Here is a 25,808-nt window from a genome sequence, read left to right as displayed (position 1 = left end):
TGCTGCAAACATCCTATAATGCACAGGACAGCCCTGCAAAACAAAGAATTATCTGGCTCAGAATGTCAGTAGTGCAGAAGTTGCCTCAGAAGATGGGAGATCTTCATGAAATTCCTAGGTGGAACTACTCTAGATGAAACAAAAAGCTTGAATTGACTGGCGTCTACTTGTAAATCTACCTAGTATGTCACCTCCCCATTATTTTCCCCCTTCGTGAATTTCTATTAATGTTTCAAGAAGTAATTCAATCATTTGCCTCGCTCCATAGCTTCCTGTTACCTCTTTTTTTCCCCTCTCCTTGTTTACCTTTGCCCTGGAGGAATTCACTGCTCCCTCATCTTTGTTCCCATAGTAAGTTTCCTCCATCCCTATTACAGTGTAGAGCTGAATGTTTCACATGTAGTTGTTGGTAGATCTGCCTCCCCTGCTGTTCTGGGCAGGGATTACACCTCATCCATTTTCATCCCAGTACCTCGCAATTGTGTTTGATTACTATTTATTGGGATCTGGAATGGTTTGGATATGGGGATGAGTAAGGGGATGGAATTTCTACTTGAGAGTAATTTCTGCTCTCAAGAATTAAAAAATTATTGGGTGGGGGCCAAATACTGAACATAATAAATAGTTAGGGCAAAATGTGACACAGCGGAGAGGTGCCGTGGTTCCGCTAAGCAGAGTACTATACCAGGTGGGTGGCATCACCAGAGATTCTGTGAACTTCAGAAGTGTGCATCTAGACCTAGAGATTATCATACTAAGTGAAGTCAGTCAGATAGAAAAAGACAAATATTCTATGATATCACTATAATCTAAAATGTAGTACAAGTGAATTTATTTACAAAACAGAAACAGAGTCACAGACATAGAAAACAAAGCTATGGTTACCCAAGGGGAAGTGGGGGGTTAGATAAATTAGGAGTATGGGATTAACAGATACTACCATATATAAAATAAACAACAAGGATTTACTGTATAGCACAGGGAACTATATTCAATATCTTGTAATAACCTATAATGGAAAAGAATCAGAAAAAAAGATATATATCTGAAGCACTTTGCTGTACACCTGAAACTAACACAATATTGTGAATCAGCTATACTTCAATTTTTTTTTAAGTGTGCATCTTATTTGATCTGGTCATTTGGAAGAATATCACAAGGAAATAATGACATGTTTATAAAGATAAATTTGTAAACAGAGTCATTGTAGTGCCATTTAGAATAGCGAATATTGTATATATTCCTAAATTTCTAATAATAGGAGATTAGTTAAAGAAATTATGTCACATTCAAAAAGGTGATAACATAAGATGCAACCATGCTGTAGAAGAGAATTTGCTGACTTGTGAAAATGGCCATACATGCATACACACACTGTACACATCTCAAGATTGGGAAGACTTACATCAGAATGTTTTGGAGTAGGGCTTCCCTGGTGGCGCAGTGGTTGAGAGTCCGCCTGCCGATGCAGGGGACACGGGTTTGTGCCCCGGTCCAGGAAGATCCCACATGCCGCGGAGAGGCTGGGCCCGTGAGCCATGGCCGCTGAGCCTGCGCGTCCGGAGCCTGTGCTCCACAACGGGAGAGGCCGCAACAGTGAGAGGCCACAACAGTGAGAGGCCCTAGTACTGCAAAAAAAAAAGAAAAATATTTAATAAAATATGTGGATAAGTAATAAAGTAGGTCACAAAGCAGCATGTATAGTATAATTTCAATTTAAAAATATATATATAGGGCTTCCCTGGTGGTGCAGTGGTTGGGAGTCTGCCTGCCAATGCAGGGGACACGGGTTCGAGCCCTGGTCTGGGAAGATCCCACGTGCCATGGAGCAACTGGGCCCGTGAGCCACAGCTGCTGAGCCTGCGTGTCTGGAGCCTGTGCTCCGCAACGGGAGAGGCCACAACAGTGAGAGGCCCTAGTACCGCAAAAAAATATATATATATTTAATAAAATATGTGGATAAGTAATAAAGTAGGTCACAAAGCAGCATGTATAGTATAATTTCAATTTTAAAAAATATATATAGGGCTTCCCTGGTGGCGCAGTGGTTGGGAGTCTGCCTGCCAATGCAGGGGACATGGGTTCGAGCCCTGGTCTGGGAAGATCCCACGTGCCATGGAGCAACTGGGCCCATGAGCCACAGCTGCCGAGCCTGCGCGTCTGGAGCCTGTGCTCCGCAACGGGAGAGGCCACAACAGTGAGAGGCCCCAACAGTGAGAGGCCCGCGTACCGCAAAAAAAAAAAAAAAAAAATGTTTTGGAATAAAGACAGTGGTTTCCATTTTGAATATGCTAGGATAAGGCTTGAGGTCTGAGATACAGTCCATCCAGCCATTTGGCAAAAACTAGTGGTCTACCTTTAAGTGAATATAATAAACCGTAAAATGTAGTTTCTGCCCTCCAGGAATTTCTCACTTAGTTCAGTTTAACATCTAAGAGACTTGAATTATACTTCTAGCAGGACCGATGCTGAGTAAGCAGATGAGTATGAGAGGCTGTTCCTCCTTTAGAGGCTGGACTTCTGTGTTGAATGTAGAATGGAAACTGTGGAACCGCAATGCAATCTTCTCTCCTTACTAGGAGTAGTTGACAGAGCCAAGAGCTGCCATTTGGGGTGAATCTGGTAAAACCAGAAGAGTTCTGATGATAAAGCTGAGTATTCAGAAGATGTACAGATGACAAAAAACAGGTTCCCTCTTAAAGAGAGATCTGATCACAACCGTCCGCAGCTGAAAGTGGCAAGCGACAACTACCCTTCTCTTAGACTGAGTCTTCTTGGCTAAACAAGAAGCTCACTTGCCAGAGAATGTGTGTAGGAATTTTTGGAGTGAACACCGAGCTGACACTTCTCTAGGCATTGGCTAAGCACAAATACTTTGTAAAATTGAGGCTCTTTCACCTTTTTAATGAAGATTCAAAGATGGGAAGGGTTAATAGTAAGTTTTTGCTGTGAACCGGGGTAGGAATCCTTAGCTGCCCTTTTTCCAGTTTCTCATAAAATGCTTTAATCTGCATTTTTTAACCATTGTGGTATCCTAGTGTGGACATTTTCAGTCCCTCTTTCTTATATTTCAATCCCTCCGAAAAAGTGTCCATTTTGAATCTCAGGGAGTCCATGTTGGAGTTAAATGCAGAAACGAAGAACTCCCAGTCTTGAGAAGCAATGTAAGGAAATTACTGAAAACAGGTTATCGTCTATGTCAAGAGATACTGTTTTTTTCTCTAATGGAAGCAACATAAAGTTTCTTTTTAAAATAAATATACCTAAATTTAAAAAACGCATTAATTAAAATGAAAATATTAAGGGAATGTGACCAAAGTTTTGAAGATGATCGATATGGTAATGACTGAAGTTAAGGAAAAATGGGCTCAAGATTGTTGAGAGAAGTCCTTCCAAATTGTAAGATTTTACTGTCCTATAAAGCAAATAACTTTTTTCTTTTTTTTTCGGTGAGGGGGATGCGGATGGACTGCACTGTGCAGCTTGTGGGGTCTTAGCTCCCCGACGAGGGATTGAACCCAGCAGTGAAAGTGCGGAGCCCTAACCACTGGACCTCCAGGAAATTCCCTATAAAGCAAACTCTTTATGCCCATGAACTGGCCACAATCATATGCACTAATAATGCCATTATAGTAAATATAAGCAAGTGGACTTGAGATAAGGGATCACCAGTCTTATCCATTCTTAAGTACGTGGGCCCTGTAAACATTTTAAAAAATGCAACAGTGACCCAATAGCACTCGAGCTATTTATTACTAACATTGTATCTGTAGCCCATTGACCTTGCTTCTCCAACTGTATTAAGGACAAGTTAGCACTAGGCCAAAATTTTTATGACTGATTTTAACCAATGGCTAATTTTTATATTTTAGGCCTAGAATTTTATTTTTACTGATTTATAATCCATATTTGATTTTTTTTTTTTTTTTTTTTTTTTTTGCGGTACGCGGGCCTCTCACTGTATGGCCTCTCCCGTTGCAGAGCACAGGCTCCAGACGCGCAGGCTCAGCGGCCATGGCTCACGGGCCTAGCCGCTCCGCGGCATGTGGGACCTTCCTGGACCGGGCACGAACCCGTGTCCCCTGCATCGGCAGGCGGACTCTCAACCACTGTGCCACCAGGGAAGCCCCATATTTGATTTTTGTCACTAAAGCTTGATAATGCATATTTTTAAAAAATAAAATACCCAGTTCTGAAGAGAGAGGAACTTTAAAGCACTCTATTATAGAATATTCTGCAGAATACACCCTGAAGGTTATACTATGATGACAACAGAGAGAACCTGCAAAGCAGCAGAAAATTGATTTTTTTCAGATGGTTTTGATACTTTGCTTCTCAGACCAGTCAACTCTTCTTACTCAGGAGCCCTGGAAGTTAATTATTTTGTACAGGGTCCTGCATAGTGATTAGGTATTCCGTCAATATTTGTTGAAGGAATGATGTGAAGAATTAATATTATCTAACGTGGAAAAAAATAGGCTGTGGTTTAATCTAAGACAAACTCATTTTCAATGGTATTACTTTAAATAGCATAATTTTGAGAATGAGTTTATTCACTCGTGTAATTTAATTTACAGCTCCCTTTGTGTTATAATGGGTTAGGTGGTGAGGGTCCACAAGATCCTGGGCTCCCTCGCAAGGATTGCAGAGACACAGAAACACCTAATAATGCCCGTGGTCTATATCTGGCCTACAAGTGTGTTTATCTTGGCTCCCCGAGATGTTTTAAAGGTTTTTTAAATTTGTAAGTTTTAAAATCTGTTGCCTACCTTTAAAATTTAGGGGAATTACACAGTTTAAAAATCCAAACTTCAGGGATTTCCCTGGTGGTGCAGTGGTTAAGAATCCACCTGCCAATTCAGGGGACATGGATTCGAGCCCCAGTCCAGGAGGATCCCACACACCATGGAGCAGCTAAGCCCATGCACCACAACTACTGAGCCTGCCCTCTAGAGCCAGCCAGCCACAACTACTGAGCCCACATGCCACAACTACTGAAGCTCACATGCCTAGAGCCCATGCTCCACAACAAGAGAAGCCACTGCAATGAGAAGCCCGTGCACCACAATGAAGAGTAACCCCCGCTCAACACAACTAGAGAAAGCCTACGCGCAGCAACGAAGACCCAATGCAGCCAAAAATTAAAAAAAAAAAAGAAATCCAAATTTCTATCCTCTCTAAAATCAGATCTGACGATGATGGGTCCACATTCACACTGGGCAGTAGTCAGCTTCTGTGACGAGCATCCCCCTTTGAAGACAGCCTGCATTCTCCCCTTCACCACAGTCCCCACTAGCTCCTATCGCATTACACCCAGCCCATTCCCCTGACTTTCATTACCTGCTTGGCCCACATTAGCATGTGATATGTTAATAAATTTTTAAAATGTCTTATCCATGTGCATTCCCTGATATGCCATCTTAAACATACGTGCTCCTTCTGTCAGGTTTAAATATAGCTCCTTTATGCATAATACTGAGAATATCTATCCCCGAAACCCGGCTTGCCACAGAGATTGGGTTATCCTGTGCACATCTGAAGCTGTTATTTTATCAGCAGGCCCTGCTAACCCTTGACTTTTTCATAAATCAGTCAATAATTTTGTCTTCCACATCTCTTAATCCATTTCTCTCCTTCCTTCCCCAGTTTCTTTTGTAGGTGCTCCTGCCTGGTAACATTCTTATTTTTTATTTTTGATATCTTTATTTAAGGAAACAGGAACAATGGAGAGGTTAAACCAGGGAGGAAGTACTGGGAAAATGAACTGAGATTTTTATTCTTTTTTGTGTCTCCAAGTAGGATTCAGTGCTGTTATCCTCACTTAATTAATGCTTGTTAATTGGATAATCATGGTGAGAGCTGGCATTAAGGCATCTAGGCCAGGTGTGAGATGAGCAAAGTCATGTTCTGATGGAGCTGCAGTAAGTAAGCAACTTGTTTTCAAGGCTCTCTGAAGCCAGCCACCCGAAGCTAGGAGACTTCAGCCTTAGAGAGAATTCTGTCATACCCATCAGGGGAGACTTAAAAAGCTTCATTGATTCTCAAAAGTGAAGAAACTCTGGACACCATTGTTAAATTGGATTTTTGCTATTTTACAGGGAGGTCTTAGATTTGGGACATCCACTGAGATTGATACCGTCACCAAGGAAGGCATAGAGGACTCGTCTCACTTTCTGAGAACCCAAATTCAATGCATCCCCCAGCTGGCACCCACTAGAACAATATGATTTCAGGAATCAGGTCTTATCCTTCAACCTGTTGAGGGTATTGTGCTGCAGACAAAGCAACTAGCATAGGTTCTGATGCAAGAACACAGCCTCTTGATGACAATTCTCATGAATAAGCCCATATTATAACTCTATTAGTCAGGGTTCTCCAGAGAAACAGAATCAATAGGATGTGTGTGAGAGAGAGGAAGAGAGATTTATTTTAAAGAATTTGCTCACGTGATTGTGGAGATCAAGTCCCAGATCTGCAGGGTAGCCCAGCAGGGGCTGGAGACCCAGGAAGAGTTACAGTTCCAGTCTGCTGGAAGAATTCCTTCTGCTTGGGGAAGTCAGTCTTTGTTCTATTAGGACCTTTAACTAGGTAAGGCCCACCCACAAGTCCCCTGATTTAAATGTTGATAATCCAATAATAATAATCCCTTTGCAGAAATATCCAGAATAGTCTCTGACCAAATATCTGGACACTCTGGCCCAGCCCCATTGACATATAAAATTAACCATCACACCCTCTTAGAGAAAGGATAGAAAATTGGTCTACAAAACCTACCTTTGAAGTTGAATTTTTACTAACCCTCAGGGTTAGATTGGAGGATTCCAGACTCTCATTCCTGGAACTTTCTAGTGTTCTCCTAGACTGCTTCTCTTTTAAAAAAAAAAAAAAAAAAGTTAATGCCCATGTTAATGAGCTGCCTGCAAAGGAGTGAAGGCATTTGAATAAGTCTTTATCCATGTAAATTGGTTGTATATTTTGTGGTATGATTTAGATGTTGTGCAAATTTCTGTGTTCACATTTTAAGTTCTTCAAGTATTATTGACATCACAGGAACCAGAAATAAGTTACTTAGAGAGTTGTTTTTAATTTTGATGATTCACATGCTGACATATAATGTTCAGATTCCTGTACTAGGCTCCTTAGGATTCTTTAGGGACTAAAGAGCATCAGGTCCTGGCTTGTGATTGCCTTCCCCCCCCCCCCCCCCGTACGTGGGCCTCTCCCTGTTGTGGCCTCTCCTGTCGCGGAGCACAGGCTCCGGATGCGCAGGCTCAGCGGCCATGGCTCACGGGCCTAGCCGCTCCGCGGCATGTGGGATCTTCCTGGACCGGGGCACGAACCCGTGTCCCCTGCATTGGCAGGCGGACTCTCAACCACTGCGCCACCAGGGAAGCCCCCCTTTTTTCTTTTAAACTGAACTCAAACATGAGCTTTCTTTCATTTTTAAAAGGAGGCGAGCCTCTTTTTAAATATCTTATTTTTAAATCAATTCAGTCTCTATCATGGTAGAAAAGAAACATCTTAAGCAGTAAAGACAGCTTTCCTGTTCAGTTTAAATTCAGTTGTGATACAGATTATATCATAGGAATATAGTACTAAGACCAGATGGGCCTCTGCTCTGCCCGTTTGCTGTGTGATCTTGGAAAGTTCACTTAACCTTTTTAGTCCATAGCTTCCTCAACTGTAAACTGAGCAGTTTGAACTATACTCCAGAGAGCCAACTCAAGATTTATTATGGGCAACTTTTCCTGCTGCCCAAATTTGTAAATTCTAGCTTTGTTAGGGGATTTTTCTTCATCTTTTTGAGAGCTACCTAGAAAAAAAAAAAAAAAAAAGATGATATTATGCAGCAAGACCTACAGAGGTTAAATTACTCATTTATTCATTAACTTAAAAAAGTAAACATTTGTGGAATGGTTTATGGAAGAAGCATTTCAGCTGAGTCTTGAAGCAGGAAAAGGATTTGAACGTATAGGGGTATGGAGAGAGAGCTCTCCAGGAGAGAAAGGTCAATTTAAAGAAACCCCCATGGAAGGAAATGGCCAGGAACACTGAAGAGGACATTGTGTCTGGGGGAAGTGATGGAAGAGGCAGCTGAGAAATTGGATTAATATCAGATTGTAGAGAACCTCAAATTCTAGACTGAATAACTCAGGAGACCTTAAGCTCTGTAAATGAAATGAAGGACAATTCTCTTGCTTCCATGTGTCTTTGATGCGTGGTAGACACTCAGTAAATACTGGTTGTTTGAATGAGAGAATTAAAATTTTTGAGAAAGGGAATGAAATGATGATCCCCTTTAAGGGGATTTTACTTGTCCACCATGTAACTACTAGAAGACCTACTTTGATTTCATTTATGTAGGCAAGGAACAAGAAGGGGAACTGAACTTGGCTGTTGGCACCCACTGTTGGGTATTGGAAGAGGGAGGAATTGAAGGTGACTGAGGTTGATTCTGGATAGCTGTGAGAGTGGTTGATATCAGATTCTAAGTCATATTTCTATCCTGTGTGCCTTTTCATCTTTCTTCTTGTTACACTTGAGTTCAGGGACCCTGTCAACTTTGTTTTCAGTACCTTGCTTGAACAGGTCCTTAATATATATTTGCTGAAGGAGTTCATGCATGGTAGCAAACCTGATTTGGTCTTTAGTTTGAGTACAGGCAGTGATGATGATGTCAGAATTACTGAACTACTTTACCTCTAGGCAGAAATTCAAATACTTTTATGCCCAGTCAAGATGGTCGTCGTTTTCATCTGAGTATTATTTCATTGTGATAAGCTCTGATAGGAAACTTAAGTTGATGTTGACTTAGTTATCTCAGTTATTAGCTAGATTCAATCAATAATAATAATAGATATGAATAATTATTATAACAATACTAATGATTATTATGCAGGGTGAATTTAAAAGCACAAAATTTCCAGATATCTATGTATATGTCTCTTTCAACTCAACTTGTCTGTATCATGTTCAAGATAGTTAAGTGCAAGACATCGTGCTAGACACTGTCTGATAGACAAAGGTGAATAAAGCAGTTTGTACCTTTAGGAGCTCAGAGGATGCAGAGTAAACTAAGCAGACTGTGTCTGGCGTCATGAAAAACCCAAAGACTTTTTTAGAAGAAAAAGTGATTATGAACAGAGGTCTCTGAGCACTCAGGCTTGGTAGAAGAGTGGTAGTTGAGGTCTTGAAGAGTAGAACTCCTGCAGACATATCTAGGGGAAAGGATGCTTCAGACCAGAAAACAGCAAGCATCATAAAGCATTGAGTGTGGTGAGGGGTAAGATACAGCTGGAATGGCAGATAAGAGATGTATGGGGTAGGCTCAGAATCCTTGGTTGCCTGGACAAATTTCCCTCTGTAAACAGTAGGTTTTAAAGCAAAGAAAGACTGTGGTTAAGGTCTGAGATTTGGGTAAGTTAATTCGTTGGCAAGTGAAGGATAAACTGTGGTGAAGAGACAAGTTGTTTGTCAAGCTGGGCCACCCTAATAATCTAGGTGAAAAGTAAGGACACCTCAAGGAAGGATTGTAGCAAAACAAAAGATGTCCTGGGTGGTGATGGGTTACCTAGAATATTACCCATAGACAGGGAATATAGAATATATAGATTCTGCCAACTAGATTTTATTGGAGATCTGGGTGGGGAGGAAGATTTTAAAAGATGATTCTAAATTTTAAGTTGAACATCTCAGAGGAGAGGAATTATTAACTAACAATGAAAATAAGAGCAAAAGATATTTAAGAGGAAGGTGAATTCAGTATGAACATGCTGATTTTGAATTTAAGTCACATGTGGATCATTCTTAGGAGGTGTTTGGCAAGCAGTTGAGTTTTTGGGTTTTTTAAATTTATTTGTATTGGGGTGTGTTGGGTCTTTGTTGCTGCCCTCAGGCTTTTTCTAGTTGCGGCGAGCAGGGGCTACTCTTCATTGTAGTGCGCGGGCTTCTCATTGCGGTGGCTTCTCTTGTTGCAGAGCACGGGCTCTAGGCGCATTGACTTCAGTAGTTGTGGCTCGCGGGCTCTAGAGTACAGGCTCAGTAGTTGTGGCGCACAGGCTTTGTTGCTCCGTAGCATGTGGGATCTTCCCGGACCAGGGATCGAACCCATGTCCCCTGCATTGGCAGGCGGATTCTTAACCACTGCCCCACCAGGGAAGCCCAGCAGTTGAGTTTTTAGCCTGTAGCATCACTTTACTTTCATCCCACAGATGTTTTCACCCCCCCCCCAACTATGTTATATGCATGGCAGTTCAGGGGAGAGGGCATAGTGGAAAGGTATAGTTTTAATGCTGTGCTGATGCACACTTGAGTTTTGTATAAAATGATGTTTCTAGGCATAACAGCTGATCCACATGTGGGCAAATCCTATTTTTTCCAGCCCTATTTCAAGGTGGTGCACATGAAAAAAAGTGATAAAAATTGTTTAACCCTATATACATTTTATTTCTTATTATTACTGTTCTTATGAGAAACAAAGCACTGTGACTTAGCCAGGTGCTTTTGCGCTAATGACTCTCGTTCTATTTTTCTTTGGGTAACACAAGGTCAAATAAAGTGACAAGCGTGGTTCTTGACCACTGAGTTTAATTTTATCGCAGGTCCTGTTCCTTCCACAGGAAGATGTGTTTTGTGTTTTTGCCCTCACAGTACTGAAAGGTGAATCTCAGTCTTTCAAGTGTTCTCCCTGCCTTATCTCACAATTTCATCTCCAGTCCACTTAAAAATTATTATTACCTGCAGGCAGGCGAAATGTTACAGATACAGTCTTTATGGATATTGGTACCAGAAGGACTTGCGTTGAGCTCAAAATCCAACAAAGATTTTGTAGAACACCTTACATTTCAGAAGGCCTACTCAGTTACAATATCTAACTTATGTAAAAGAGTTACATATGTTTATGCTTCAGTAGAATACTTTCTTCTGTAAACATTATTTTACTTACATTACCTTCTTCCTATGATCCTATCAGTCCAGTTGGGTACAGTCCCCCTCCTCCTGCATTTTGCACATGAGGAAATAGGCTCAGAGGGATTGTGTCAGGACTCTGGGGAACTGGGTGTGGAGCCCAGGTTTGCTGATTCCAAATCATGTTTTCTTTTAATGGTAAAATATTTTGACCAGTGGTAAAATCGGAATGGCTTATCTGCCCATTGAAATGCTGAACTATGTATTCCTTCTTAGAATTTCACTTGAGGCTATTGTATGACCCTCTGAAGTTTCTAAATTGGCTGAATATTAAGCTCCCACGGTCTGGTTAGTTTATCTCTCAGTCTTAAAACCATGTTACTGCAGTAGTCTGTGTCATTTCCGTGTGTGTGTGTGTGTGTGTGTGTGATATTTATAAACATATAAATATATCTTTAGGTGTATTGATGAGCACCCTCATGGCAGAAAACATATGCATTTGGGTCTGCTGACACTCCTGCTTTCTAGATTTTTCTTGTGTGACCTTCACTGAAGGAAGGACAGGAGACCTGCCACACTGCTTAGAAGACTGATTTTCACCAGTGGCCTTTTATGGATTTTAGGGAGCAGTGGTCTTGCGGTTTTCCTTCTTGCTTGCTCCCTAGCTAGCTAGCTAGTCTCTAAAAGAAACTACCGAGTAGTCTTTGCCAGCTTTAAGAAATAGACCCTGTTATAGCAGAGGACTTCCCTTGAGGTTTTCATGTGTTTTATTGTGCAAAAATATCAGTGTTCCAAAGAAGGTCAAGATTTAAAAATCCCATGTCTATTATCTTTCTTGGAGACTCGACTGGTCTGGTAAGATGATGGACCCAGCTATCTTCAGACTCGTAGCTTTATTAACTTTTGAATATTGGGTCAGTAATTCCTTTTGAGGACACATTAACCGTAAGTATTCCACATCTTACGTTTCATGTTCCTTCTACAGAACAGGGAGATTTGGATAGGCCTTGTCTGTCTCCTTCACGAATGTGCCTGAGAGATTGAATGAACCAGTTCATCTCCAAGGTCATCGGCTAACTGAGGTTCTCAGTGCTTCTCTTTGATGTCTGTGTCATACCACTCACAGTTGTCTGCTATTTACTAAGTACCCAGCGTATGTGCAGGAAGAAAACCCACGAATTTACAAGCTCTGGTCTCCAGTCCTGGCAAGCCTCAGCCTCTTCGGTTTTCTGCATTTTGTCATTCAGCATTTGCTAAAATTTTACTCTTCACAGGCAGACTCTGGGCTAGGCTCTAGGGATAAACATGGGAAAGGATCTCTCTCTTTACAGCTTCCTAGCAAGGGAGAAAGTATATAAATAAATAACTGTAAAGTGTGTGAAGTCCTTGTTAGAGGTCAAGTGGTAAGGTGGACAGGGGGCTACAGAATGGCACAAAGGGAGCCTGGATCCCACCCGGCCTCTGTCCACCTGCCTGTTTTCTCTTATTTTTTCAGATACCTTTCTTTCTTTCTTCTTCATGCATCGCTGTCCCAACCTGGTGACGAGGAAGTTAAAGGGTAAATGTTTAATGTGGTTGTGGATCCACTTCCAATTCCCCCAGATGTCACACCTGTGCAATTTTCCAAGCTTGTGTGAGAAGGCAGGTTAAATGGAATCTAGAAGCCAAAACCAGATTACAGCAGGGCCTCCTCCCAGTGATCTGCTGTGGGCAGGGGGGTGGGGAGGGGGGTAGTGAGAATGGTAAAAAAGAAATATGGCTGGTTTGTGTGGCACTTAGACTCTCACAGAGAGGGAGACACTTGATTGCTCTAAAGCCTTACCTTCCAAGGGCATTTGAAACCAGCCTTGTTTCCACTCTGGCTGGGTTGCTGAACCCTGAAGATTTAATCCTTATTACTGATAAGAACAGAAAGAATGTGACTTATCTCTCCAATCTCTGCAGAGATGGAAGGAAAAACCATTTCTTGGAACGTGATTACACATTATTTGACAGCTTTTCAGCTTGCCCATTAATTTAGGTGTTTGAATAAGTAAACTCAGTTGGGGCTGGGTTTCGAGTATCATTTTCTTTAAAAATGCGAGAGTTCCTTTTTGAAGTGATCCCATTCTTACCTCTTCCCCCACCATTCAAACAGAGTTTAAATATTTGCCAGTGTAGATGTTTGATTTTTATCTTAGCTCTTTCTTTGCTTAACGTTATTCTCATGGGTGGTTAAGTAGAAGATAAGGGGGCTCTTGTTTAATTCTTTTCAACTGGTATTGCTCAAATATTTGGAGAGCAGACACTTCCCAGAAAGAATGAGCAGGAACCTGGTTGAATGGAGGTGAAGTGAAATGTCCCCCTGTCATATCTGAGTAAACCAGGCACTGTTGGGCCGTTACTAGGATGTTTTTTGGTGTCCAGATCTCCTTTTAAAGGCTCCTGGAGCTACTGGTCGAGGGGTCTTGCCTTCTTTGCTTCCCAGAAAAATGTGTGCTGCTCTTAGAATGGAACTTGGTAGTTCAGTAACACCAGCAGCAAGGGACTGCCTTGTGCTGGGAGCTCCACCCGAAGTCTCACAGCATTTGTTCCACACCAGCTTCTGATCCGATAACAGATTTTGCTTCCACAAGAAGTGGTGTGTATGTGTGGTGTTTTGGTTTGTTTTTTTTTTAAACCTTTTGCACCTATCTCGAGCAGTGATTAAAAACAACAGACAAGTAAAAAATATCCCCTACTCCATTAGCTGTCATCATATTGGCTTTATTTATGGACTCAACTATCAGTGTAAGCCTTGCTCTTCTGAGATATCCACAGGGATTTGCTTTTTAAATTATTACCTTTAAAATGTGCCCATGAACAATACCGCATTTCACCAGCGCCCTTGGAGCCCACACTGTGGGTGTGGTTTTTGTGTGCTATGTGATAAATTGAGCAGCTTCGCTGCAAATGTTGAGGAAAACCCAGGGTTTTAAGTGATTTGCCTGGCAAATCACCTTCCAAAGGAAATTTAAACAAAGACCAAGAAAGAGATTTCAGGAAGTAAACCCCAACTGGTGTATGTGTCTCTTTCCTTATATCTTTTTCTTTTTAAACTGGGACTCCACTGAAAAGTGGAGTGAATCGAGGCTGAATGAAATCCAATTGGAACTCACTTGAACACTGTTTTGATGTGAGATTCAAAGCTTCTGCAAATTTATTTTACCTTCTACATTTGCTGATCTCCTGCTTGTAAATCCTGTTGAAGGAGAATAAAAATGACTGCAGCCTGATGGGAATTAAATGTCTGAAGTTCAAAGCAGTTTGCACATCAGAGCAAACGTCAATCAAGTGAACATCTTGCAAGCCAGGCAGGGAGTGAATTTCTCCATGGGGAAGAGATCAAAGTGGGAGTCACAATTCTGTTTTCTCCCTCGGGATGAAGTTTCGATCAGTTGTTCATGAAAGTAAATCCAGAAGGAAGTTTTTTCTTTTTTTAACTTGAACGGGTAGGAAAGATGGAGTTATTTCTCTTGAAACTAATTTTCAGGCACCGGTTTTATCTTATGAAAATGAATACAGAAAGCAGTCGTAATCCACTATCTCCCCTTTTTAGAGTGAGAGTCTACAGCAGATTTATATAGGGTTGTTCTCTTATTACTTTTTTAAAGGACAGATATAAAGATAAGTTGAATTGCCTGCTTATTTTATAGGAAGATCTATAATTTTACCAGTTCTTGACCTTTCCATAAACCTGAAGTTTTATAAATATGACTGGCAGCTAATATATTTCTCAGTGAAAAATCTCTTAGGTAACCCTTAAGAGTAACTGACATCTTTTTATAATGGATTATAAGAATGAACTTCACATTTCTCAGTCTCCAAATCAGGGTAAATAGCACGTTTCTTTTTAGAAATCATTTTTCTAAAAGGCATATGGGCATAAAAATGTGCTCCTGTCTTCGGCAAAGCCACTGTTCATCTGGTGCCTGGAGGATGGCTAAGCGAGTTTTACTGCTGTGTTTGGAGTCCAGAAGAGAAACAAGCATTACTGAGTGTGAGTGAGTAGAAGGTGGAGAGATAATCACGGGGGTTTTGCTCACGTAATTACTTCTCCCAGCTGACTCACCAGCTCTGGACACACCGTGCTCCTATATCTCTTAAGCCCTCTGTTGACACCTGCTTCCTTCCCTGCCTGCACGTCAGCAGTGTCGGCAGCCATAGAAGCAGAGTGAGGTTTATTTCTCTCATTTCATGTTAACTCGGTTTTGGAGTGGGTGCTCCCCACATGCGGGAGAACTCAAGACATTGAGACTGTTGCCACTTAAAGAACTCCATGGAGCAAGAAGCAGGAGGAAGGAGAATGATTGTCATGTCCCTGAATCCTTTCAGTATCAGAATGTGGGGATTTAATAGGTATAAATTAATTTAAAACCACCAGTATTCACTATGTGGGGGTTACCCAGGAAGCAAGGATTAAATCCAGTTCTTGAAACAAGGTAACAATCTGTTTCATCCTTTGCTAGTAAACTTTCAGAATCCAAAGGTCTGTGAGCCAGCTAGACAATAGGTCAAATTGCCCCTCTGGCTGAGGTTCTCCTGCAAAGTGGTTATTTAATTCTCAAACATCAGGGTGGTTCTGTGGATTCCTTCAGAAAAATAAGAGCTTCAGGTATTTTCTGTGTTACTTTTGGATCCGGTCTGATATCTGGAAGGCTGTGTGTTTGCACCACATCAGCTGAGGCGTCCCTGAGCTGTGTTTCAGTTTTACGCCTCGCTCACATTTACAGTAAAGCTTAAGTTGTGTCTGTTGTCCGTTGTTATTCAGCACCTGGAATTCGTTGTCCCATGTGAGAATTTTTCAGAATTTGGTGAAATTTCCTCTTTCTTGATCTTTTCTTAGTTCTATCTTATCTTTCTTGTACATAAGCCATTTGTTTAAGGTTGTCAGATTACCAGAATGCCAGGGTCTTGCTCTCAGAGGAGAAAGTTGGTACCAGGAAAAGGAGAAAATTGCTATGAGCTGGCCCCAGGTCTGCTGTATCTCTTCTCCATGCAGAGAATGGACATGCTCGCTCTTCTGTTCACGTGGAACTTCTAGCTACCACTGCTGCCCTGAAACCTCTCAGATTTTAGCGGTGAATGGGAAGGGAGCTTGAGGCTTTTCTGGAGTGAAATAATAAAAAGTGTAACCCCAAAATGGCCAATTCCAAAGCTATGCCAGTGGTAAACATTTTAAAAATCGAAGGTATCTACAATTAATAGAGCACATCTGCCTTTAATATCTTCTTCGTCTTCCTTTGCATCCTCATCTTTGTCCCTAGAGATCTTTCTCTGTAGCTATCCATTGTGAACCCTTATGCTTAGCTACTGCCATTTCCTATTAAGTAAAAAGCAAAGATTTCCCCTAAGCCCCACAAGCTTTCAGATTAATCCTTTCCTTTGAGAGAATTGAATTCTACTTCAGCTGTTAGATAATGTTAATGATGATTTATTGATTGATTTATTGAGATACAGTGTAATGTATTCATTATGAATGAGAGCTTGAATATATGTTCAAATCTTGGATCTGTTACTTCCAGCTATGAATCTTGAGCTTCTTTTTTTTTTTTTTACATCTTTATTGGAGTATAATTGCTTTACAGTGGTGTGTTAGTTTCTGCTTTATAACAAAGTGAATCAGTTATACATATACATATGTTCCCATATCTCTTCCCTCTTGCATCTCCCTCCCTCCCAACCTCCCTATCCCACCCCTCTAGGTGGTCACAAAGCACCGAGCTATCTCCCTGTGCTATGCGGCTGCTTCCCACTAGCTATATATTTTATGTTTGGTAGTGTATATATGTCCATGCCTCTCTCTCGCTTTGTCACAGCTTACCCTTCCCCCTCCCCATATGTTCAAGTCTGTTCTCCAGTAGGTCTGTATCTTTATTCCTGTCTTACCCCTAGGTTCTTCATGACATTTTTTTTCTTAAATTCCATATATATGTGTTAGCGTACAGTATTTGTCTTTCTCTTTCTGACTTACTTCACTCTGTATGACATACTCTAGGTCTATCCACCTCATTACAAATAGCTCAATTTCGTTTCTTTTTATGGCTGAGTAATATTCCATTGTATATATGTGCCACGTCTTCTTTATCCATTCATCCGATGATGGGCACTTAGGTTGTTTCCATCTCCGGGCTATTGTAAATAGAGCTGCGATGAACATTTTGGTACATGACTCTTTTTGAATTTTGCCCAGTAGTGGGATTGCTGGGTCATATGGTAGTTCTATTTGTAGTTTTTTAAGGAACCTCCATACCGTTCTTCATAGTGGCTGTACCAATTCACATTCCCACCAGCAGTGCAAGAGTGTTCCTTTTCTCCACACCCTCTCCAGCATTTATTGTTTCTAGATTTTTTGATGATGGCCATTCTGACTGGTGTGAGATGATATCTCATTGTAGTTTTGATTTGCATTTCTCTAATGATTAATGATGTTGAGCATTCTTTCATGTGTTTGTTGGCAATCTGTATATCTTCTTTGGAGAAATGTCTATTTAGGTCTGCCCATTTTTGGATTGGGTTGTTTGTTATTGAGCTGCATGAGCTGCTTATAAATTAGAGCTTCTTAATTTAACTGTTCTGTGCCTCAGTTTCTTGGTCTTCAAATGGAGATAATAATAATATTTCCCTTGGGCTTGTGAAGATTAGATGAGTTGATCCATGTATAACACTTGGAATATTCTTGATATTATATATATATATATATATATATATATATATATATATACACACACAACACAGTAGCTGTTAACTGTTATCATTACTAATACATCCATTACTAGTTATTATTATTTATTAAATGTTTACTATGTACTAGGCTCTTACAAGCTGTTTTCTGATTATGAAATAGGTACTATTTTTATCACCATATTGTAGATGAGAAAAATGGAGGCTTAGAAAATGTAAGTTCTATGCAAGAGGTAGACAGCAATAAGCAATTTAAACCCAGACTCCAATCCAGGTCTGTGTACCTCTGAGGCCATGCTCCTGACCATGCTTTGCCAGGGTGGCAGTTCCTTGTTCATCATAGATGCTCATGAATATGATTTAATAAAATATACAAAGCTTTCCAGTGACTTAGCTCTCTGCCCTTCCACAGTAGTCAGCCACCAATAAGAAAACTTATGGAGAACTGTACATTCCCAGGAATGCACTAAACCTGAGAGAGAAATATAAATCCTCAAGGAACTTACAATCCACTGGCAGAACTAAGAACTTCTCAAGGTTTTAGAGAGAATTGGGAGTTCAAGTGCTACATGGTAGGGTTTAGACAATAAGCCTTCCATAACAAAATATCTTGGCATCTCCCCTCACTTCACCTTTATTTAGTATATGGGGAAGGCAAAATAAGTAAGATAATTTTCTCATTATTTGTAATAAATCTTATGTTAGAATTTTTATTGATTAGTATTTTGCTGATATAAGCAGAATCTAAAACCAACCAGTCTGTATCTGTCAGACATCAACTGCATTGACATTACGCTAAGCCTGATTACAAAACAATATTTAAAAATTAGGGAAAAGGCACACAAGCATGAATTAAGATGCAGAGTGGCACTAGTCAGTTTAGAGGAGAGAGGGCTCCTCACAGGCTGGGGCTGACAAGAGGACTTCCTGGAAGGAAGATGAGAAGAGCTGGGGGCTTTGTAGAATGGGCGCAGTGAACACCAGAGAGCATCACAGTTCGGACCCAACAGAAAAAACATGTATTGAGGGACTGGTCTGGTTAGTGCTATAGGTTGCGAGACAGTGGGAAGAGAAGGTTGGGCAGATTATTGATGACCAGCACTATATTGTGAAACCTTTTATGACTGACAAATGTTTACTGAGCACCTACTCTTGTTAATCTGTTACTTTCAGTTTTATTGTTATAAAAATGTTTTTATAACAATACAGTACAAAAAGAAAAACAACCTATAAAATAGTTCCCTGGTCTCTCTGGTCCCAGGAGCGAACTCTCATTTCACAGCGGCCTGGGAAGTCTGTACGTGCTCGGTGCTGGACTTCAGCCTTCTCCAGGGGTAGGGCTGATGGCCCAGGTCCTGGCCGTGGAGTCTCCACCCAGGGAGAACGGGGCTGTCTTCAAGCTCACACTTCTTCTGCGAGAAGTTGTCAGTAACTCTTGAGTTGCCTGTCCCCTTTAACAAGTTCTTCCTTATTTGTCACTTAAATGAAGCAGTGTGGTGTGTGGCTCATCCTTGGACAGAGAGCTGGGTGATAAGGTCAAGTCTCTCTTAGGTCCCTGATTTGCTATGTGTTCCTTGGTGTCACTTTCCTCAACCGTGAGATAGGTAGGTCTAAAAAAAGTTTGTAATTTGTACTGCAAAGTCCAGATGTGAGTTGCAGGCATACCTAAGAATTACTCTGCTCTCTTGATTCAAATTGAAAGATCCTCTGTCCTTGGTCTCTTTGAGGCATACAGAGAAGTACCTGTGCTCACGTGGAAAGCCGTTCTACTGCCTTATTTCTAAAGAATCTGCATGACAGGATTGGAGGGCTTCTCACCCCTGGAGAGACTGTCAAAGTCCGATTCCAGGGCCCCACCCCAGACTCACTAAATCAGACTCTTCTAGGGTGGATCCCAGGAATCTGCATTCTAATATGCTTCCACATGATTCTGATATGGCTAGAGTTTCAGTAATTAGGAACCATTTATCTGAGTCATGATCCTCACTTGTTGGACCTCTGGAGGCTTCTGAGGAAGCCCAGAATAGGGCTAAGCACTGTCACGATGGATGTTCATAGAAGATCAGTTAATATGAGTGCCTGCTTTTGACAAGAACAATGCTAAGTGTTATGTATGCACAGTGGTGAATAAAACCAACAGGACGTGGGGTCTGCTCTCAAGGGGCTCTCGTCTATTCATATAGCCTGATCTATCAAAATCCACCCATTAAAAACATACACAGGGACTTCCCTGGTGGCGCAGTGGTTAAGAATCTGCCTGCCAGTGCAGGGGACATGGGTTCAAGCCCTGGTCCAGGAAGATCCCACATGCCACAGAGCAACTAAGCCCATGCGCCACAACTATTGAGCCTGCACTCTGGAGCCCGCGAGCCACAACTACTGAAGCCCACACGCCTAGAGCCCGTGCTCTGCAACAAAGAGAAGCCAACGCAATGGGAAGCCCGCGCACTGCAAAGGGCAACCCCTGCTCACTGCAACTAGAGAAAGCCCGCGTGCAGCAACAAAGACCCAATGCAGCCAAAAATAAATAAATTTATTTTTTAAAACATATGCAAATGGAGCCGTAAATTAAAAATTATGACACTTGCTTTGAGAGAAGATGGAGACACTTGACATAGACTAGGAAGTCACCCACAATCAGAATAGACCTTTCTGGGGAAGTGATAAGTGAACAAAGACCTGAAGGATAATTAGGCAGATAATCAGGAGAACTTTCTAGACTTGCACTGTCCAATATGGTGGCCACTATTTGGTGACTGTTTACATTTAAATTAAGATTAAACAAAATTGAAAATTTAATCTCTCTTACATTAGCCACATTTCAAATGCTGGTAGCCACATGTGGCTGCCATATTGGACAGTGCAAAAATAACACCTTTTCATCATCTCAGAGAATTCTCTAGGACTGCCCTGGTCTAGATCAGGAGTGGTGAAACCAGTCTGGCACACCACCTGTTTTTGAAAATTGAGTTTTACTGGAACATAGCCACACTTATTCTTCTGTAAATTCTCTTTGGTTGCTTTCACACCACAATGGCAGTGTTTAGTAGCTGTGACAGAGACCTTGTAGGCCACAAAGCCTAAATATTATCTGTCTTTTATTAAAAAGTATGTGATGGAATAGGTTTAATGTGGCTGTCTAGCACATGGAGGGCAAGTGAGTTCCCTGTCTAATGCTACTCTTGCTTCACAGATGTTAAATGCTAAAACAAGAGAGCGACAGTGAGATTATATTGCTTATGCACACCGGCAGCTGCTGATGTATTAATCTCCTCTTTTCTCTCCATCTGTGGCTTTTGAGGCAGCAATCTTCTCGTCTAGACAAACTGGAGCAGGTCCAAGGAAGAGTGACCCCACTGGTGAAGCAACTGTGTCCTTTGAAGCACAGTTGACAATGTTGATATAATTGTGTACTGCGTGAGAGGCTGGACTAAAGAGTCTCTTCAAATCCCTTAAAACGCCACCTCCTTTGAGATGATATGTATCGAAACAAAACTGTTGAACTTCTGCTTTGGAACCCAGCACACTCTTTGAATACCTAGCCCCTTTGCTTATGCGATCAGTTCATTTTAGTAGTTCTTATATAAGATCCAGAAAATCAATATTCATGTGAATAATCACGTGGACCTTGATTTTTAGGAGTGTTTCTCCAGGGTTATAGAGCTTGTCTACCTGCGTTAATGGAATTTCATTAATGACATTTATCATCTAAGATACACATTTTAACACAAGTTTTAAAAAATCTAACTTCAGATTGCGTTTATTTGCAGGTAACTCTTAGAAACTTAATGAATCTTCTCAGTATCTGCAATCCCAAATAGCTTATTTAGAGGTTCAAGATTTTTCTCTTTCGTTACTCCTGGATTAAATTCACTTAAAAATAGTCTTAGTGACTATATATAAATGAGTCGGTACATTTTCCTATTATTTTCTTGTAGACTGTTGTTTGCCCTGGCAAATGAGTCACTGATTACACTAGTGTTTATTGATCAGCTACTAACCAGAGCACTAGCATTGTTCTAGCTCTAGTAACAGCATCGCACTCCCACTGGAAATCAAGAAAGACCTTGGCCTCATCTATATTACAACCTGGAAGGTGCAAGCTCTGTGTCATTTATCATGAGAGGAACTGTGATACATTATTTACAATCTTCTTGACAGCTTTGGAAAATGTATTATTATTTCTTTTTTTTTCTTCAGATAGGAAACCTGGGGCTCAGACAAATTGCACAATTTGTGCAAGTCCACACATTTAATAGTGACAGAACAAGGATTCAAATCTAGATCTTTCCTACTCCACAGCCATTCTTTCTCCTTCACTACTGTCTCTTTTTGTTCTTGGTCTTTGGTTTTCAGACAGGATAATTTAAAGAATTGTTTCACATATCACATCAGAGCTCAAGTCTGAATTTTTGTCATTCTAGTCTGAATTTTGTCAAATCTATTTTCTGTATGATTTTATCAATAGTACCTGAATCAGGTTCATTGGGGGAAAAGTTGGCTTGAAGGATTTTTTTTTTAATCTCCTTAGAATTGATCTTGATTTCTAAAACCTTCTAGATGCAGGTGTTGGTTTTACCCACACTGCTCTGAAGTGATTTTTTAAAAATACTTAAATTGCAGTTTTACTGTTTATGAGCTGACCTATTTTGTACACAGTATGAAGTATTACTTTTGTTGGTTAGTTTTCTGGATTGAATAACCACCAAATAAATACTGCTAATTCTCTTCTATTGTTTCAGATTTGATGGGAACTTTAATACCAATGTATCTAGAACAATTAGTTGTGATCGACTGTCTACTACTGTTAATAGCCGGGCCTTCAATCCAGGACGAGACTTAAATTCAGGTCAGTAATCTCTTGGTTTTATAAAGGTGAACTATATTCTACCACATTCAAGTTGAATAAATTTATTGCTTTAGCGATTTTCTTTAAGTTTTGAAGAAAAAATGTGTACTTAAAATCAGGTATTTCTTTCTAGCAAGTTGACACTCAAAAGAAGGAAAGGGGGCTTCCCTGGTGGCACAGTGGTTGAGAGTCTGCTTGCCGATTCAGGGGACACGGGTTCGTGACCCGGTCTGGGAAGATCCCACATGCCGCGGAGCGGCTGGGCCCGTGAGCCATGGCCGCTGAGCCTGCGTGTCCGGAGCCTGTGCTCCGCAGCGGGAGAGGCCACAACAGTGAGAGGCCCCAAAAAAAAAAAAAAAGAAGGAAAGGAAGAAGAAAATCGAGTGGACGTGTATTGAGCCTTTACTACACATCTACATATATGGAGTATGCCATGTGATTTGCTAGATTCTTTAATCCATTACCTCATTTGTTAGCAGTTTTACATTTGTTATTTTAAAGGTTACTTGAGAGACCCATTTGTCTCTGCACTTAGGAAGTGTTGAATTCATTTGTATTCCCTATCTATAATTTTTAATTTGGGAGGTGGGATTGAAGAATGATGAAGGAGCTTTTCTACTACTGAACAGTGCCATGATGCTATACAGTCGTCCCTCAGTATCTGCAGGCTCTTGGCTCCAAGGAGCCCCCAAGGATACCAAAATCTACAGATGCTCAAGTCCCTTATATAAAATGGTGAGGTACAATGATTACAGTTGGCGCTTCGTATCTGCGAGTTTCGCATCTGTGGATATGGACAACGACTGTATGTTGAGGTTGAACTTTCTTCATGGTCTTGTTAGAACCCAGTCATCTGCAGTAGTAATAACTACTAAGGCACCTGCACATATGGTTATGTATAGCTTCCAAGTGACACTGTGTCTCTGCTGTCTTCCTCTGGAGTTCCAGTCTACATGTCTCACTCTGTTTGTCTTGTTATGTACACTTGTTGAGTGATGGGCCTCAGAACCTAAAGGCTTCACATTTTAAAAGCTGAAGTGCCTTTAGAAATCACCAGCCTCAATCCTAGAATTTTACCAAGGAATAATCTGAGGCTCAGGAGGGTCCTAAGACTTCCCTCATTACTAGAGAGATAAAGGAGTTAACCCTTAAACATGAAGAACTGTATTTCCCAGATTCCAGGCCTCCTGGAGACATGTAAAAGCCAAGAGAAAAGCCAGAGGGCCAGAATATTTACTTTGAGAGGCCCAACCAGTATTGGTTCAGGGGAAGAATTGTAGCCTTTGGGCGTTGTATACACAAACCAGGTAATCTATTAGGTCTGGAAAGAAAGAACTGTAAGCTTTATATTGCTTAAGGATAATAACACTATAGCTGCTATCTAAATGACCTGACCTAAATCTGCCAGGCACTTATCGCCTAGACCAATATATAATGAATTCAGTCATTTTTTAAAAAATTGGTCAGAGAATCTTGAGGCCTTCTGGAGCAGGTGGGGTTTATTTACTGCTAGAAAGGAAGCTCAGTGAAAATATTTTTCATAAAAAATAACTGAAGAGGGGCTTCCCTGGTGGCGCAGTGGTTGAGAGTCCGCCTGCCGATGCAGGGGACACGGGTTCGTGCCCTGGTCCCGGAAGATCCCACATGCCGCGGAGCGGCTGGGCCTGTGAGCCATGGCCGCTGGGCCTGCGTGTCTGGAGCCTGCGCTCCGCAACGGGAGAGGCCGCAGCAGTGACAGGCCCGCGTACCACAAAAAAAAAAAAAAAAAACTGAAGAGAGTAGAGAAGGACCTGGAATGGGCAGAGAAAATGAATTATGGGAGATTCCAAAGCTGGAACAGGGCACAGAGCTGGAACTTGAGTCTTTTGACTGTCGGATTCAGTACTTGCCCTCTTTCCCTCAGCTGTGCCCAGCATAGGGTGTGTGACAATAAAAGAGTTGGGAAGGACTTCCAAGATATCCGACCTTATCAACGAGAAGGACAGAGTTGCCATTGATTGTGATGGGGAAGTAGAGGAAGAGCAGGTTTGTGTGGGACGCATAGAATCAACTTTTCAGTTTTAGAAAAGTTAAGTTAGTTACCTAAGTGAAAATGTCTCATAGACAGTGGGATATACAAGTCTAGAGTCCAGAGAATGGACCAGACTGGAGATTTATAAATGAGATTCATCGTGTATAGGTAGTACGTAAATCATGAGACTCAATGAGATCATAATGTAGCGAGTGGCTATGAATAAAAAAGAGTAGAGGTCCAGGGACTGAGTCTTGGGACACTTGACCACTTAGAGGTCACTGACACGAGAAGGAAGCAGTCGCAGAATCTGAGATGGCAGTCAGTCTGGTGGGAGAAACAGGAGAGCCATCTCCCTGAGGCCAAATGAGGAAAGTGTTTCAAGAAGGAGGGAGAGACCAGCTGTGCTAAGTTGGCCCACTAAGACCAGGGCTAAGAAAACTGACCATTGAATTTAGCAATATAGAGGTTATTGGTGAACTTGACGAGGGTTGTTTGGTGGGACAGTAGAATAGAATGAAAGGCTAATACTTACTGGTTCAAGCTCTTAAGAATGCAGGAAAGGAGATGGAGACAATAAGTACGTGAACTCCAAAGGTCTGCTGAAAGGGAAGCTGGAGGGCCACATGGAGTCAAGAAATTTTTGTTTTTAATAAATAAACAAATTTATTTATTTCTTTATTTATTTTTGGCTGCGTTGGGTCTTTGTTGCTGCGCGCGGGCTTCCTCTAGTTGCGGCAAGCGGGGGCTACTCTTCGTTGCAGTGCACAGGCTTCTCGCTGCGGTGGCTTCTCTTGTTGCGGAGCATGGGCTCTAGGCACACAGGCTTCAGTAGTTGTGGCACGCAGGCTCAGTAGTCGTGGCTCGTGGGCTCTAGAGCGCAGGCTCAGCAGTTGTGGTGCACGCGCTTAGTTGCTCCGCGGCACGTGGGATCTTCCTGGACCAGGGCTCGAACATGTGTCCCCTGCCTTGGCAGGCGAATTCTTTTCCACTGCACCACCAGGGAAGCCCCAAGAGAATATTTTTAAATTGAGAGAAATTATGGCAAGGTCATGTGCCAAAGGGAAGGATCCAGTAGAGAAAAGTAAGGAGTGAAAAGAGACAATTGCTGGAGTCTTTTCCTTGATTAGGCAAGAGATGGTGGGATTCCAGGTAGAGGATGTAGAGGCACAGGGCATTCATTTTTAATGAGAGGAGGGAAGAAAGAGAGGGCATGTGGAGATGCCCATAACGACCGACGTGATGTTGGGAACTTGGGGACATGCCCTTCGTAACTGCGTTTTCTCAGAGAAGTAGGAAGCAAAACCATCAGCTGAGAGTGAGGCCGGTGGTGGGGGT

At 41.5% G+C, this 25,808-nt stretch overlaps 1 protein-coding gene across 3 annotated transcripts in view; it reads left to right on the top strand.

The window, feature by feature from the left end:
• CACHD1 (cache domain containing 1) overlaps positions 1-25,808 on the top strand; it is a 234,021-nt gene that overhangs the window by 113,869 nt on the left and 94,344 nt on the right. For all 3 annotated transcript variants that reach the window (XR_007471725.1, XM_033408976.2, XM_004281616.4), the window contains exon 4: positions 22,353-22,459. Coding sequence is in view for 2 of the 3 variants with exons in the window: in XM_033408976.2 (XP_033264867.1) it covers positions 22,353-22,459 (107 nt within the window). In the remaining variant the exon portion in view is untranslated. The remainder of the gene's footprint in view (positions 1-22,352; positions 22,460-25,808) is intronic.

The sequence above is a fragment of the Orcinus orca genome, chromosome 1, assembly GCF_937001465.1.
Source record: "Orcinus orca chromosome 1, mOrcOrc1.1, whole genome shotgun sequence".
Classification (NCBI taxonomy): Eukaryota; Metazoa; Chordata; class Mammalia; order Artiodactyla; family Delphinidae; genus Orcinus; species Orcinus orca.
This window is presented reverse-complemented; position numbering and strand designations above follow the sequence as displayed.